Raw genomic sequence first — 11,743 nt, forward strand, 5'->3', positions numbered from 1 at the left:
AGCCAGCAACTTGATCCCCCTCCCAAATCTTAAGTCAAGCTTGAGGGAATGGTACAATCAATCTCCAGTACATCAAAACTCATGTGTGTCCTTAATGCACCGATTTCCCCTATAGCCAATTTCTTTTTTCCCTGAACATTTCCTGTACAAATAGAGCTCTACTGGATACCCAAACCTACGCAGTCTTACTAGCTTCGAAAACAAATTGTTCTTTAGTGAAACAAACAGTCAGTCTGCTATTTCAGCACTTCAAATAGCCTCCTGTTATTAGGAGAAAACAGAATAATCTTCTAGTAACTGTTTTTAAAAAAAGAACGTAAAAGCATTTATGGTAATCACGTTTGGCCGAGAGGAATAGCCTGGCATTTAGGAGACTTGCATAAGAATTCTACTTTGTTTCAGAGTCCAAAAGACGGAATGATTGAAAGTTGAAGTGTAGCACCAGTAATACTTACTTTCCTCAAACCAAATCCTAAGGACTGGAAGGAAATCAGGACAGAACAGGAACATTGTGCTTACATTGCATTAAATAGAAAACAACGGGTCGGTCGTACTTGAGTCTGCGCTTCAGTAAGGTCTGGCCACGTCTGCAGTTCTACTGGAAGAGTACTGGAACAGGGCATGTGTTTTTCGTCAGTCTTCTGGGTTTCATTCGTCCTGTTTCCTCTTGGGCTTTTTGGGATTCCGAGATCGGCTCTTCGCTTTGCAGAGGGGACATATGGGCGCGTTCCGATGAATTTGTTGGTGACACGATAAACATGCCTGAAATGCGACATTGCAGCCTCTTGTTACACACATGTAAGCGGCACTGTTACGCGGGTAACATTCTAACGTACAGTACAGAAAAAAATAACTGAGGCTTCTTGCCTTCATGGGCAAAGCAGTGCTATGTTCTGCAGAGCCCAGCTCTCTGGACTGTACGATAACTTCAGGCCAACTGAAAAAATTCAGAGAGTACCTCACTGAATGGAGCTACAGCTCAGCAAACACATGGTTCAGGTACGTATCCAGAATTTTAACATTAAATTCTATTTTGTGTTAAACGTTCTACACGTTTTGAAGACGTTTCCATGCGTAATAGCTCACTGAGTCAGAGAAGTCACAGTGAAGGCCGACTGTGATGCCACAGAAGTCAAGGCAGAAGCGGGTGTTTCGTTGAATTCCACATATTTAACACAAGAACTTTACCCTTTCGCTCCGTATTACTTTCAGAAAGACTTTTCAATGGCCTAACTCCAGACAGTAAGTACAGAACTATGTAGTGTACCTACGTCGGTTTGCCTCTTAGTCAGTGAATCTTTGGAACTCGGGTGGGATGAATACCCCTACGGAATTACTCAGCTCTTTTTACTGACTACAGACAGAGCTGAGCCAAACTGTCACTGAAGTGCCTGTCGTTGGGTTAAATTAATCCATACGTTAATCTTGACTTGAAGATCCCAAGAAGTGCAGAAACAACCACCTTTCCTGGTAATTTGTATCATCAGTAATTACTCTCCTTCATAAAATATGAGCATTGCTTCTAATATGAATGCATTTGGGATTAACTCCCAGCTATTAGGTTTTCTTTTGTCCAGCATTTTTGGGGTCTTTTTTCTTACATGCCTTTCTCCCGCATGAAGCACAGGAGGAGTGGGAATTGCCTACACCTCTGCTGATGGAGACTCTTAAATCATAAAGGAGTCAAACAATACAGAGCCTTGTCCTTAACCCTTGATGACTGGTGCTACCAGTTTAAGTCTACTGGGGCTGCTTTTGATTTGAACCACTGCAGGAAAAATCAGAATCAGGACACGTCATTTTTCCTTTTCGTAAATATTGATCAACTTCACAAACATAATGCATTCCAACGACAAAAGAGAAACCCCAGCGCGTTCAGTCTCCTGACCTTCATTGGCGGTGGCTGCTGTCTGAACGTTGCTGTCTGTCTGGTGTCTTGCTTCCGAGCCACTTGCAGCTGTTGGGCAGCTGCTGCAGCTGCAGCCAGAGACTCGGGGATGGGAGGCTCCTGTGGTTCTGTCTGCCATTCCGCTTTCTGCTTTTCAAAGTAGCTAGACAAAAGAAAAACCATTAAAAAATATAACCACCTTCGGGAGTATTCCGTAGTTTGTAAAGGCTGTTTTGTGTTAAAACACAATGGGTCACATTTCCCTATCGTCTTCCTCCACTAGAGTCAAACTGCCTACACTTAGACACCACTTGGACTCGTTCATAAATAGAATTGGTTGTATTTTCCTCTGCATTTATACACTTCAGCCAGATTCCGGATTGTCAGCTTGTACATCTTGATGTACAACTGGATGTAAATCTAATAGGATGGAAAATACACAACATACATATTTAACAGCTTTGGATGCACCTCTGTCTGTTTATATTCTATTCTGTTAAAATTAATAATTTATCTATACAATAGATCAATGCATAGTGTCAAGGTGCTTGGAATGGAAAACAGCGTTTCTGAAGAAATGCAAAAGAAATCTTGAAAACTGTGTGTCTGTGACAATGATGCCAAATGTGCCAAGTGTTAGGAGGAATGTGAGTTTCTTAAAACTGATCTGTTAAACAAAGGACACTGTTCTTTGAATAGCAGCTCATTCCATCACCCTCCTCCACCTCAGTTATACCTAAAAATGAAACTGGAATTTATTATGCAAATCTAGGGTAAACTTACTTGTCAACAGTCATAGGTATACGGCTAAATGTCACTGCCATATGCATGCAGCAAAAAGTAAAATTCTGACTGGCAGCAGCACAAACCAACTGGAGAATGCTTGTTTGGTATCCCTTTCTTTTATTGCCTCCTATCTCCGCTTCATAAATGAGCAATGAAAAATTATTTTCAGGAAAAAAAAGTCTTGCTAGAAACAGCAGCATATGGTATAAAAATCTAGAGAACTGACCACCCTTGAGTTTTTGTATGTTATGTGTAGAGTTTCCAACTTGGAATAATCTAAATTTAACTTCTAACAAATTCAGACTGAATGTTACCAAATACTTGTTCTCCCACATCCCTTTTTTGTTAACTTCTGTTTTTCATGCTTACCTCTTTAGTTCTTTTTTCCACCTACCGACGAAAGTAAAATGACAAAATAACCAATAGGACCGAGACAAGGTGTAAATAATGGTTGCTTTGGAGACTTACTCAAGGGACAGTTTCTCTTCCTCCTCACATAGATCCGGCAGCCTCTGCAATCCCAGAGTCATCCGCAAAGCATCTACGTGCTCCTTCAGGGGTTTGTACTCCTCATGCAGGCGACGAGTAGATTCCAAGAGCTTGTTGAGATCGTTCTCAGACTGCTTGATAGTATTCTCCATCTGAAACAGGAGGATGGGCATGCTTTTCCTTTAATATTTATTTTTATATGAGATATATTTTATAGATAGAGATAGAAATATAATAAATATTATATATATTATCATATAGTAGTAATTCCTAACTGTTCCTTTAGCTTTCTGATTGAGCAAAAGACTGTACCAGAAAGAAGAGATTTTTCTCACTCAAGTTGGAAGAGACTGAAGACAATGCAATAGTAAAACAAAGAGTTAAGATACTGGGAGGATGAAAACTGGACAAGGAAGAAGCAACTGAAAGTGACGTACGAGATGCATTTTCTTTTAAAAAGGTGCACTCAGCCTATATGACCTTCTGAACAACAGAAAAAGCAAGTAGACGGGCTACAGGTAAGTCAGCAAGTGAGGAGCTATGGAAAGGTCTCAAGGGACATTAAAAAAGAAATTAAAGTAGAATAAACTAATTTTCCGTTTCTAAGATACCTGAACACCGTTGGTTAGAAATTAGCAAACAAGCTAAGGAAAGGTTCCTGCTTCTCTTACTGCAGTAAAAAGCAGCAGAGAAAAAGACAATCTGACAGGAAAAAGAGGGGAGGATGAAACAGAGACTGGGGTTGTGCAGCTGGGCAGGGGAACAGGCATTTCAAGTGCTACGTAAATGCAGTCTGCACATCCAGTACGTAGCTTGTACTTGCTTACAGTGTGGGAGCTTTTCTCTTCTGGTGCAAAGCATAGAAACCTTCAGAGCTAGAAACCACTGTACAGTCATGTAAGTCCCTTGACGTGACGTAAAAAAATGCAGGTTTAAAAATATATTCCCCGTTTATCCCCTCTAATTGGCTAATCTTCCTTGTTTATAAACTGTTTTTCTCTTACTTGTATTAATTCCCCCCAGGCTGGTGCTTTCAGCTTAATGTCTGGGGGTTCCACTGAGTGCCGAAGGTCAGCTCTTACTAAGAACAAATACCATATATTTTCCCACAATCTCTTTTCTTCCAAAAACCTCCAATCAAAAGTCCTAACTGGCTGCCAAAATTTCTCTGTTTCCAGGTGCTAAATGAGGAAGACTGACGGGAAGAACAGTTTTTTATGTGACTGATGGAGTGATGTTACTATGGCTACTGGTAAAGCTGCAGCCACGATGGGCTTGGTTGTCTATCCTCTTGGCGCAGATGCTTACTATGCCAACATTACAAAACATCCTGTCCGACGCAGACAGGAAAAAACAATTATCCTGAGGTACATTGACTTGGCACTTTTTGTAGGTTCTTAAGATGGTGGTGTAAAGTCCAGATTACCGCACCGGTGATCGCTCACTGACGTGCACAGCTCCACAGCCTGTGGGCTGCCCAGGGAAGTGGTGGAGTCGCCATCCCTGGAGGTATTTAAAAGATGGGTAGACGTGGTGCTGAGGGACATGGCTTAGCGGTGGCTTTGGCAATCAGGTTAATGGTTGGACTTGATGATCTTAAAGGCCCCTTCCAACCTAGACGATTCTATGATTCTATACACAACTGTGTCTCGGGCTGCCCCCAGCCCGACTGTTCACGTACCACATTAATATCAGCGTGGATCAGCCGCAGCTCCTCCACGTGGGCCATCTTCTCTTGCAGCAGCAGGTCCATTTCCTGTTTGTATTCTTTCAGATGACGCTCCTCAGACTCCAGGGCTTCAAACTCCGCTTTCAGCCGCGCCTTTATTTTTTCCATCTGCAAAGTCTTATTCCTGGATCCCAGTGATAATTAAAAATACAGAGGGACAACAGTAAGTCACTGCAACGTATTTTTGTGAGGCGTCACTTTATATGTGAATAGATGGAAGAAGGTAACAGCAGTAATAGACAAGGGTGAGATTAAACGTGTCCGAGAAAGGATGAGGTGCAATGGGAGAACGGAATTCTAATCCCAGCTCTTTTGCTGAGCTTTTCAGGGCTACGAGAATTCTTATACTGAATTATGAATTCAACAGAACATTGTCAGACTTTAACAGATACTGTAGATTCTATGTACCAGTAGAGTTCTACTGCATCAATTAACTTGGATTAGACCCTAGTTCCAAAATAGAGAAATCCAGAAAATTTGGGATTCTGAGCACAGGATTCTGAGAAATGTAAAATGAACTGGAGGTGATTATATACACCGACTAAAACTATGTGGACAGTAATTTGAACTGCTAAAATACTAACTTCAAGTTAAAGAAAATTCCAGAGCAATGACATATCAGAATAGTAAAAACTCAAATGACACTGGCCATCAGCATCCCACTTGTGAGTAACTCTGCACTCTCTCGGTTCTTTCCTAAGATCTGGTACCTGTCACGTATTTGTAAATGTTTCTGCCCATATACTGCATTCTGACTATTTTTCATTTGTGCCAATCCGTAATTCCATAGCAAAAATGTTTAGATACACAGTCCTTATCTCTCGCTTCAAAGCTAATAATCAAAGTGTGTGAGTTTCAGTCATCAGACGGTTTTAAGCAGCAGAGCAGCCCACTGCGGTGGCGATTCCACACTTGCCCAAGCTGTTCAACAGAACAAACAAACTGTTCTTGTTCCTGCGATTCAGTTAGTGAAGAGGCCGTAGTTATTTTTCTTGTACTGGAAGTTAGAGTATGATACTGGGTAACCCATGTTTCAACAACACTTAAGCGGTTCTACCAAGAGGCTGCAATGTCACATTTCAGGCACGAAATGAAGAGTTCCAGGACTCCTTGCTTTACCTCGTGTGAGAGAAACAGGATGTAGCTGACGGAATAATAAGTCAACGAGTAAAAGTTTTATGACAGAAGTGCAGAAGAAGCCTGATGGATGTAGGTAGAATTTAAGGATGTAGGTATAACATTGTAATCTTTAATGTCATTGGAGATGTTCTGTCATTTACTGCACAATGGCCTATCCTAGTCTGAAGGTAAATATTGGACTTAAACCAGTAAAAGAGATTCTCTCTGCCTTCCATTTTAAATGTGGAAATATCCCATTAAAAAGTACCATCCAGCCATCTACCCCTCTTTTCATCAAGTCTCATCGATCCCATTTACTTAAAACATTTATTTTGTAATGGCAGCTTTTGGGAAGTATTTGTCCCCAATTTCCTCCCTGCTTCCTCTCTTGTATTTATGGCACGTGTTCACCTAAGACAATGGAAATAGATCAGTTTCCTCACTGTTACTCGTCACTGGCTGCCATGCTCTGCCAAATTGCTACAACAAATGAGTTGCAGGGGATTGTTTCAGTCCAAACGATTAGCTTTTGATGTTAGGAAAGCAAAAGTGCACACAAATTAGAACTCTTCCTGTTAGCATCAGGCAACATGCAGTAATGTTTTAAAACAGAAACCATAAGTGTGATTTCTAGAGTGCCTAATGAATTCGGCCCTCATAGTCTTTTCCCTTCTATTTCAGTTCTTACATTGCATCGATGCCATAAGTGTGTCCCAATAGGGCATTAAGCAGCGGAAGTAGCATCTGTCATCAGTAAGTTCACTCTCATTCTCTTTTATCTCCTCCCAGTCAGAACACTGAGGTACAGTCTTCAGCTATTTGCTTAATTTTATGACTGGGGTTATTCCTGTGAATCTACTTAATGCATACAAATAAACGTGTGTGGATATGTCTGGATTGTTTACCGACAGCAGGAATTCCATTGACAACAAATAATATGTATGTATCTATAGATACGGGTATAGATACAGGTCTTCAAAATCAGATTGCAGAATCACTTCAACAACCCAGCTGAGCTGCCTTTAATAAGTGATAGAGATCAACTACAGAAATGGGCGATTTCTTTGATTTTGATTGTGAGGGCTTTTATCCTCTCTGCCTGTAGAATAATACAAGGAATGCAGATTAAAGTAAAGCCTGCCCAATCTATCAAAGGTGTGTCTGTAAACATGAGAAAATCTCATGTTTATTTGGAAGAAAATTCTTCATAGAATGCAAGCTCCTTTTAAAAGATTTGGGGATGAAAAAATAGGTTTATTTGATCAGATTATGTTAAAGGAGACTCAAAATTTACATCAATGTTGCAAGTAGGATTGACTTTTTGATGTTGTTTTTTTTTTAATTTAAAATCTATTCAAGCAACTTTCTTGATACTTCACGGTATACTAAAGCTAGGAACATCACCTTTACACTACCTTGTGCCACAAACTAATAGCAAAAATGTCTTAATTACAGTTTATATATAGCCTTTGAATATATTATCAGAAAGATGAATGCACCATAAATTTCCAAATACACGATACTACTCACTCTGAAAAGATAATTTAGTAAGACATTTAAATTGTTATAATAATCGGACCACGAACAGTAGTAGGCCATATTTAGATTTGTATTTTAAAACCAAGCCTGCCTAACAGGTGAGTAGAAGAGCATTGCTCTTACTCTGCAAAGTATGTGTTGTCCCGTCTCTGTCTACAAATAGTTCTGGGATGAGAAAAACAGAAATATTTTTCCTTGATTTTTGTTCACCTTTGTGTGAAGGTGGCCGAGGCCCATACACTGCTGCCTGATTCTCCTCATGTGCTTCTTAGACGTGCCGTTCCCAGCCAGAAGTCTCTGTGACCAGTGGCAGCGCCTTTGTCCCCTGCTCTCTCTCGTCTCTCCTCGGTAGCCCCTCTCCAGCTGTCCTGTCCCAGAACACTTCTTGTCACTCTGGGGTTCCCCACCGTCAGCATGCCTTACACCTCCCAGCTACATCCAAAATCACTGCCCTCACTTTCTTCCCAACGTGTTTTGGCTTTTGGACGCCTGAATCCCTACCGAATACAGCCAGCTCAGGCCTCATCCTGAAAAATCAGTGCCTGAAGCCAAAGAGTGAAACCGCCCTACCAAAAGCTAAGGGAGAGGCACGTCCCCACTGCGGGTGCACCGGGTGCCGTGCCTGTGAGCCCCCTCTTTCAACGCACCCCGCGACCACCGCGGGACGGACGCTGTGCACCAACCCCCGGGGCACCCACCGCCTTGTGCCGAACGGCACCGAGAGCCAGCCGCGGCTCCCGGAGGGGACGGCACGGACAGCCGGTGTGTCCTCATCCATCCATCCATCCATCCATCCACCCACCCACCCCACCCCCCTCCCTCCCTCCCCGTAACACCCTGCCACCCCGCCGCTCGGCACCTCCGTGGGGTCCCCTCGCCCGCCTCTCCGCCTCGTAACACGGGCACGAATTCCACGCTCCCCCGCAGGCCACAGCCCCAACCAAACCTGAACCTGACCGCCCCCGACACTGGACGCTCGGGGGGGCCGGCAGCTGAGCGGCCCTATGTTCCCCCCCCCCGCCTCCGCGGGTCTCCGCCCGCCGGTGCCGCCGCCGGTCCACCCGCGCCCCACCGGGCGCGCATCCCTCCCTGCCATTCGGGGCGGGGGGCGGACGGGACACCTCCGTCCTCGGCTCTCGGAGTCACACGCTGCTTTTCGTGCCATCTCCTTCCTCTCCCAGCCCGTCAAGGCTCCTGCCCGGGAGCGAGTGGGGCAAAATAACAGATTTATGTCAGAGAGCCTCAGGAATAAGAAATAATAATTCAAAGGGCTTAAAAAAAAAACAACAACCCAAAACAACAACAAAACAAACAAACAAAACCCCCGCCCCACCCGCAGCCCGACACCACTCCCCCAGCTGCGTGGGGCTGCTGCGTCCTCCCCACCCGCGCACTCTTCCTTCTCCTGTTATCGCTCAGAGGTAATTCCCTGGAAATGCACGACCATTGCCGCCCTCCACCGCGCATTCCAGCGGCGATTCCCAGCGGCAGATGCTCCTTCCCTACATAGAAAAAACGTATTTTCAGCTCTTAGGGTTAAACCCGGCGGTGGTTTTCTTTCCCTCCGCCGCACAATAGCTCCTTGCAGGTCGCTGCAACTCCTCCGCTCCCCCGAGGAAAAAGCTGCTCCATGGAACTGATGCGGCACAAAGCAAACGTACCTGATCTCCTTGATGCTCTCGAGTTTGCACATAATTTCTTGCTCATCTGCCATGCTTTTCACTTCCGATTTAAACCTCCCGTGAAATGTACAAAATGCCAAGGGATAAAAAGGAAAAAAAAAACCTACAATAGACACAATGTAGTCACCCCCTTCCCAGCATATGGTCTCTGAGCCTGTGCGGCAGTCTCTAGCGGGAGCTGTGGGACTTAGAGTCCGTCTTCCCATTGCTGCCCAGGCAGATCCACAGCTGCAGGACTACAACACCCACAAGGCAGAGCAGAGCTTTCCTCCCCTTCTTCCTGCGACTACATTTTAAATCACTTTGTCACACCTCGTTATGTCAAAGGTTGTTAGGAGCGCAAAAAAAAAGAGCAGCAGGCTTCCTCCCGAGGTCTGTGCAACATTTTGCATTTCTGTAAAATTATGGAATGTGCACGAGGAGGCTGTTGAATGAGTTCACGATTTTGATTAAAAACTTTCTTGACACAAAGGCATGCCATAGCCATTATTATTACCACGCTGTCTTCTACTAGATGCTCTGAGTGATGTGACTGTGCCTGGAGTTCAGAAAAGACATATGTTGTTCTTTGGGGTTTTCTTTTTCATTTCTGCTACTGTACATAGCATTTGTAACTACGGGAAAGAAAAACAGAATGCAAATAAAACTGTTGGATGGAGGAAAGTGACCATTTGTCTTTCTATGGACATTCTAGTCAAAAATATCAGGGCACTTTACAGAGATTGACGAATAGACTCTCAGACTTTCCTCAGCCTAGTAATTATTTTCCTTCAGCTTCTGTAATGTACTAAGCACTGTGGTTTAAGTTATGAAGATAACGTTTGTATCTCAATGCTTTGGAAGGGCTCTTCCAGACCTGTCCTAAAGGATCCACGGTGTAAACTCATGATCCTTCACCCGTATGCCCAAGCGTTTACCCTGGGGTTTGCCAGCTCTGATGGTCACGCTTGGCCATTAGGATGAACCTTAAGCTCAAGGTCTGGAGAGCCAGTAGGGAAATGGGATACTGCAAACATAAACTTCTGTGTGTTACAAATGCACAAGTAACAGTACCACTGTCTTAGTGAATCTAGTAGACCACTCCTCAGTCAGTGGTGTGAGGCTCGTGAGAACAGGGCAATCATTCTGGAATATATCACAGAAATGTTATACAAAAGGCGCTGGAAGTACTTAACTTCGGCTCAGCCCTGATCAAACTTGCTGGTGTCTGGTCTCAGGGGCTGAAAAGGAGGTAAAAAATAAAAATGGACAGAATGCAGGGGAGAGCATGGTAAGAGTTTTGGGAAACATGAAAGACACCTGACTGCAAGACAACATGGCCATATTTACACAGCGTGTGGTAGATCTGCTTGAGTTAGGGCTTATGGTCACAGAACTGAATGTCTTGAGCCCATTGCATCTACAGTTGCAGACCAAAGGGCAAGCGGTCCCCTGCATGTAGGAATATCCATGCCTGGAAAGCTAACAAACTACAGTATGAGTAATAAGCAGTGTGAGACATTGAGGCGTTGTGCTCTGGCTCCAGCACTGAGCAAATAGGACGCTATACATGTAGCTCATAATAATAATAGTCTTTCAGCGTGTAAAAGGTGTTAGAAGAGCTATCATAGCAAATAATCCACTAGGTCAGCTGAGAGAGAAGTCTAAAAAGTAATCTATTTAATGAGCAATACAGAAAGTTTAGGACAAATATTGTCCAGAACTTTCCCATTCATTTAGTGTCATGATGAGAAATTACACCACCTTCCCTTGTGCACTCAGTTGAGCTAAAACTACAATAAAAATATCACTCGCTACCTTTGGAAATGACATGCATAGACTGAAACAAATACAGGAAACCTACTGTGAAAACAGGCACAAAAATGAAAGCAAAAAAGAAAACCGCAAAATGTTCTGTGTAACAAAAGAGATTTGGACCTGTAGAAGGGAATGTGACAGGCTAACATTCCCTCCACCTTCTCTTGAGTTCTTGTCAAGACAGAGATAAAGCTTAAATTCCTGGATTCTGACACCAGGCCAGTCTCCAAAGAGCTTTTGCTAGTGTATTCCTTCTCTGCCCTGCCCTGCTTGCCTAACGATGGGGTTTAAGCAAACTTTTTGTAACTGAGGCAGCAAATGTTTATTAGAGGGATTTTCTTTTTCCTACACAAATTACATTGAGTGATCAATGTAATGTTATGCGGATCAGACCCTGTCCCAGGCCATGTGAGAAGCTGAAACTTCCTCAGAGGTGCACTTTGGCCCCTTTTTTTCTGCTTTCACTGATCAGTGGAACTGAATGATCCAGGAAATCAGGTCAGTCATAAAAACTCTTCAGCACTCAAGGATGACATCAGAATCAGGGCACTGCAGCTTTCTGCTCATTTTTCCCTGTTAAAAATAGCTTTAGTCATATTTTTAAATGCTTTTAATTCCTAGTGAAGTAGATGGGAATTTGGAATGAATGTGGACTCCAGTATCAGACCCCATTTATTTAAAGACTGAGTTATTTAAGGACCTTTCCCTATGATG

At 43.3% G+C, this 11,743-nt stretch overlaps 1 protein-coding gene across 1 annotated transcript; it reads right to left on the bottom strand.

Annotated features, from left to right (window-relative positions):
• Window positions 1–545: 545 nt before the first annotated feature.
• ZC4H2 (zinc finger C4H2-type containing) lies at window positions 546–9,264 on the bottom strand (the record flags this gene model as incomplete). Its single annotated transcript, XM_082488095.1, has 5 exons — window positions 546–762; window positions 1,889–2,051; window positions 3,143–3,315; window positions 4,845–5,016; window positions 9,212–9,264. The coding sequence occupies 5 exons, from the start codon at window positions 9,262–9,264 to the stop codon at window positions 649–651; spliced, it is 675 nt and encodes a 224-aa protein (XP_082344221.1). The 3' UTR covers window positions 546–648.
• Between the last annotated feature and the right edge of the window lie 2,479 nt (window positions 9,265–11,743).

This window comes from Vanellus vanellus (genome assembly GCF_965231255.1).
Source record: "Vanellus vanellus genome assembly, chromosome: 10".
NCBI classification, from domain to species: Eukaryota; Metazoa; Chordata; class Aves; order Charadriiformes; family Charadriidae; genus Vanellus; species Vanellus vanellus.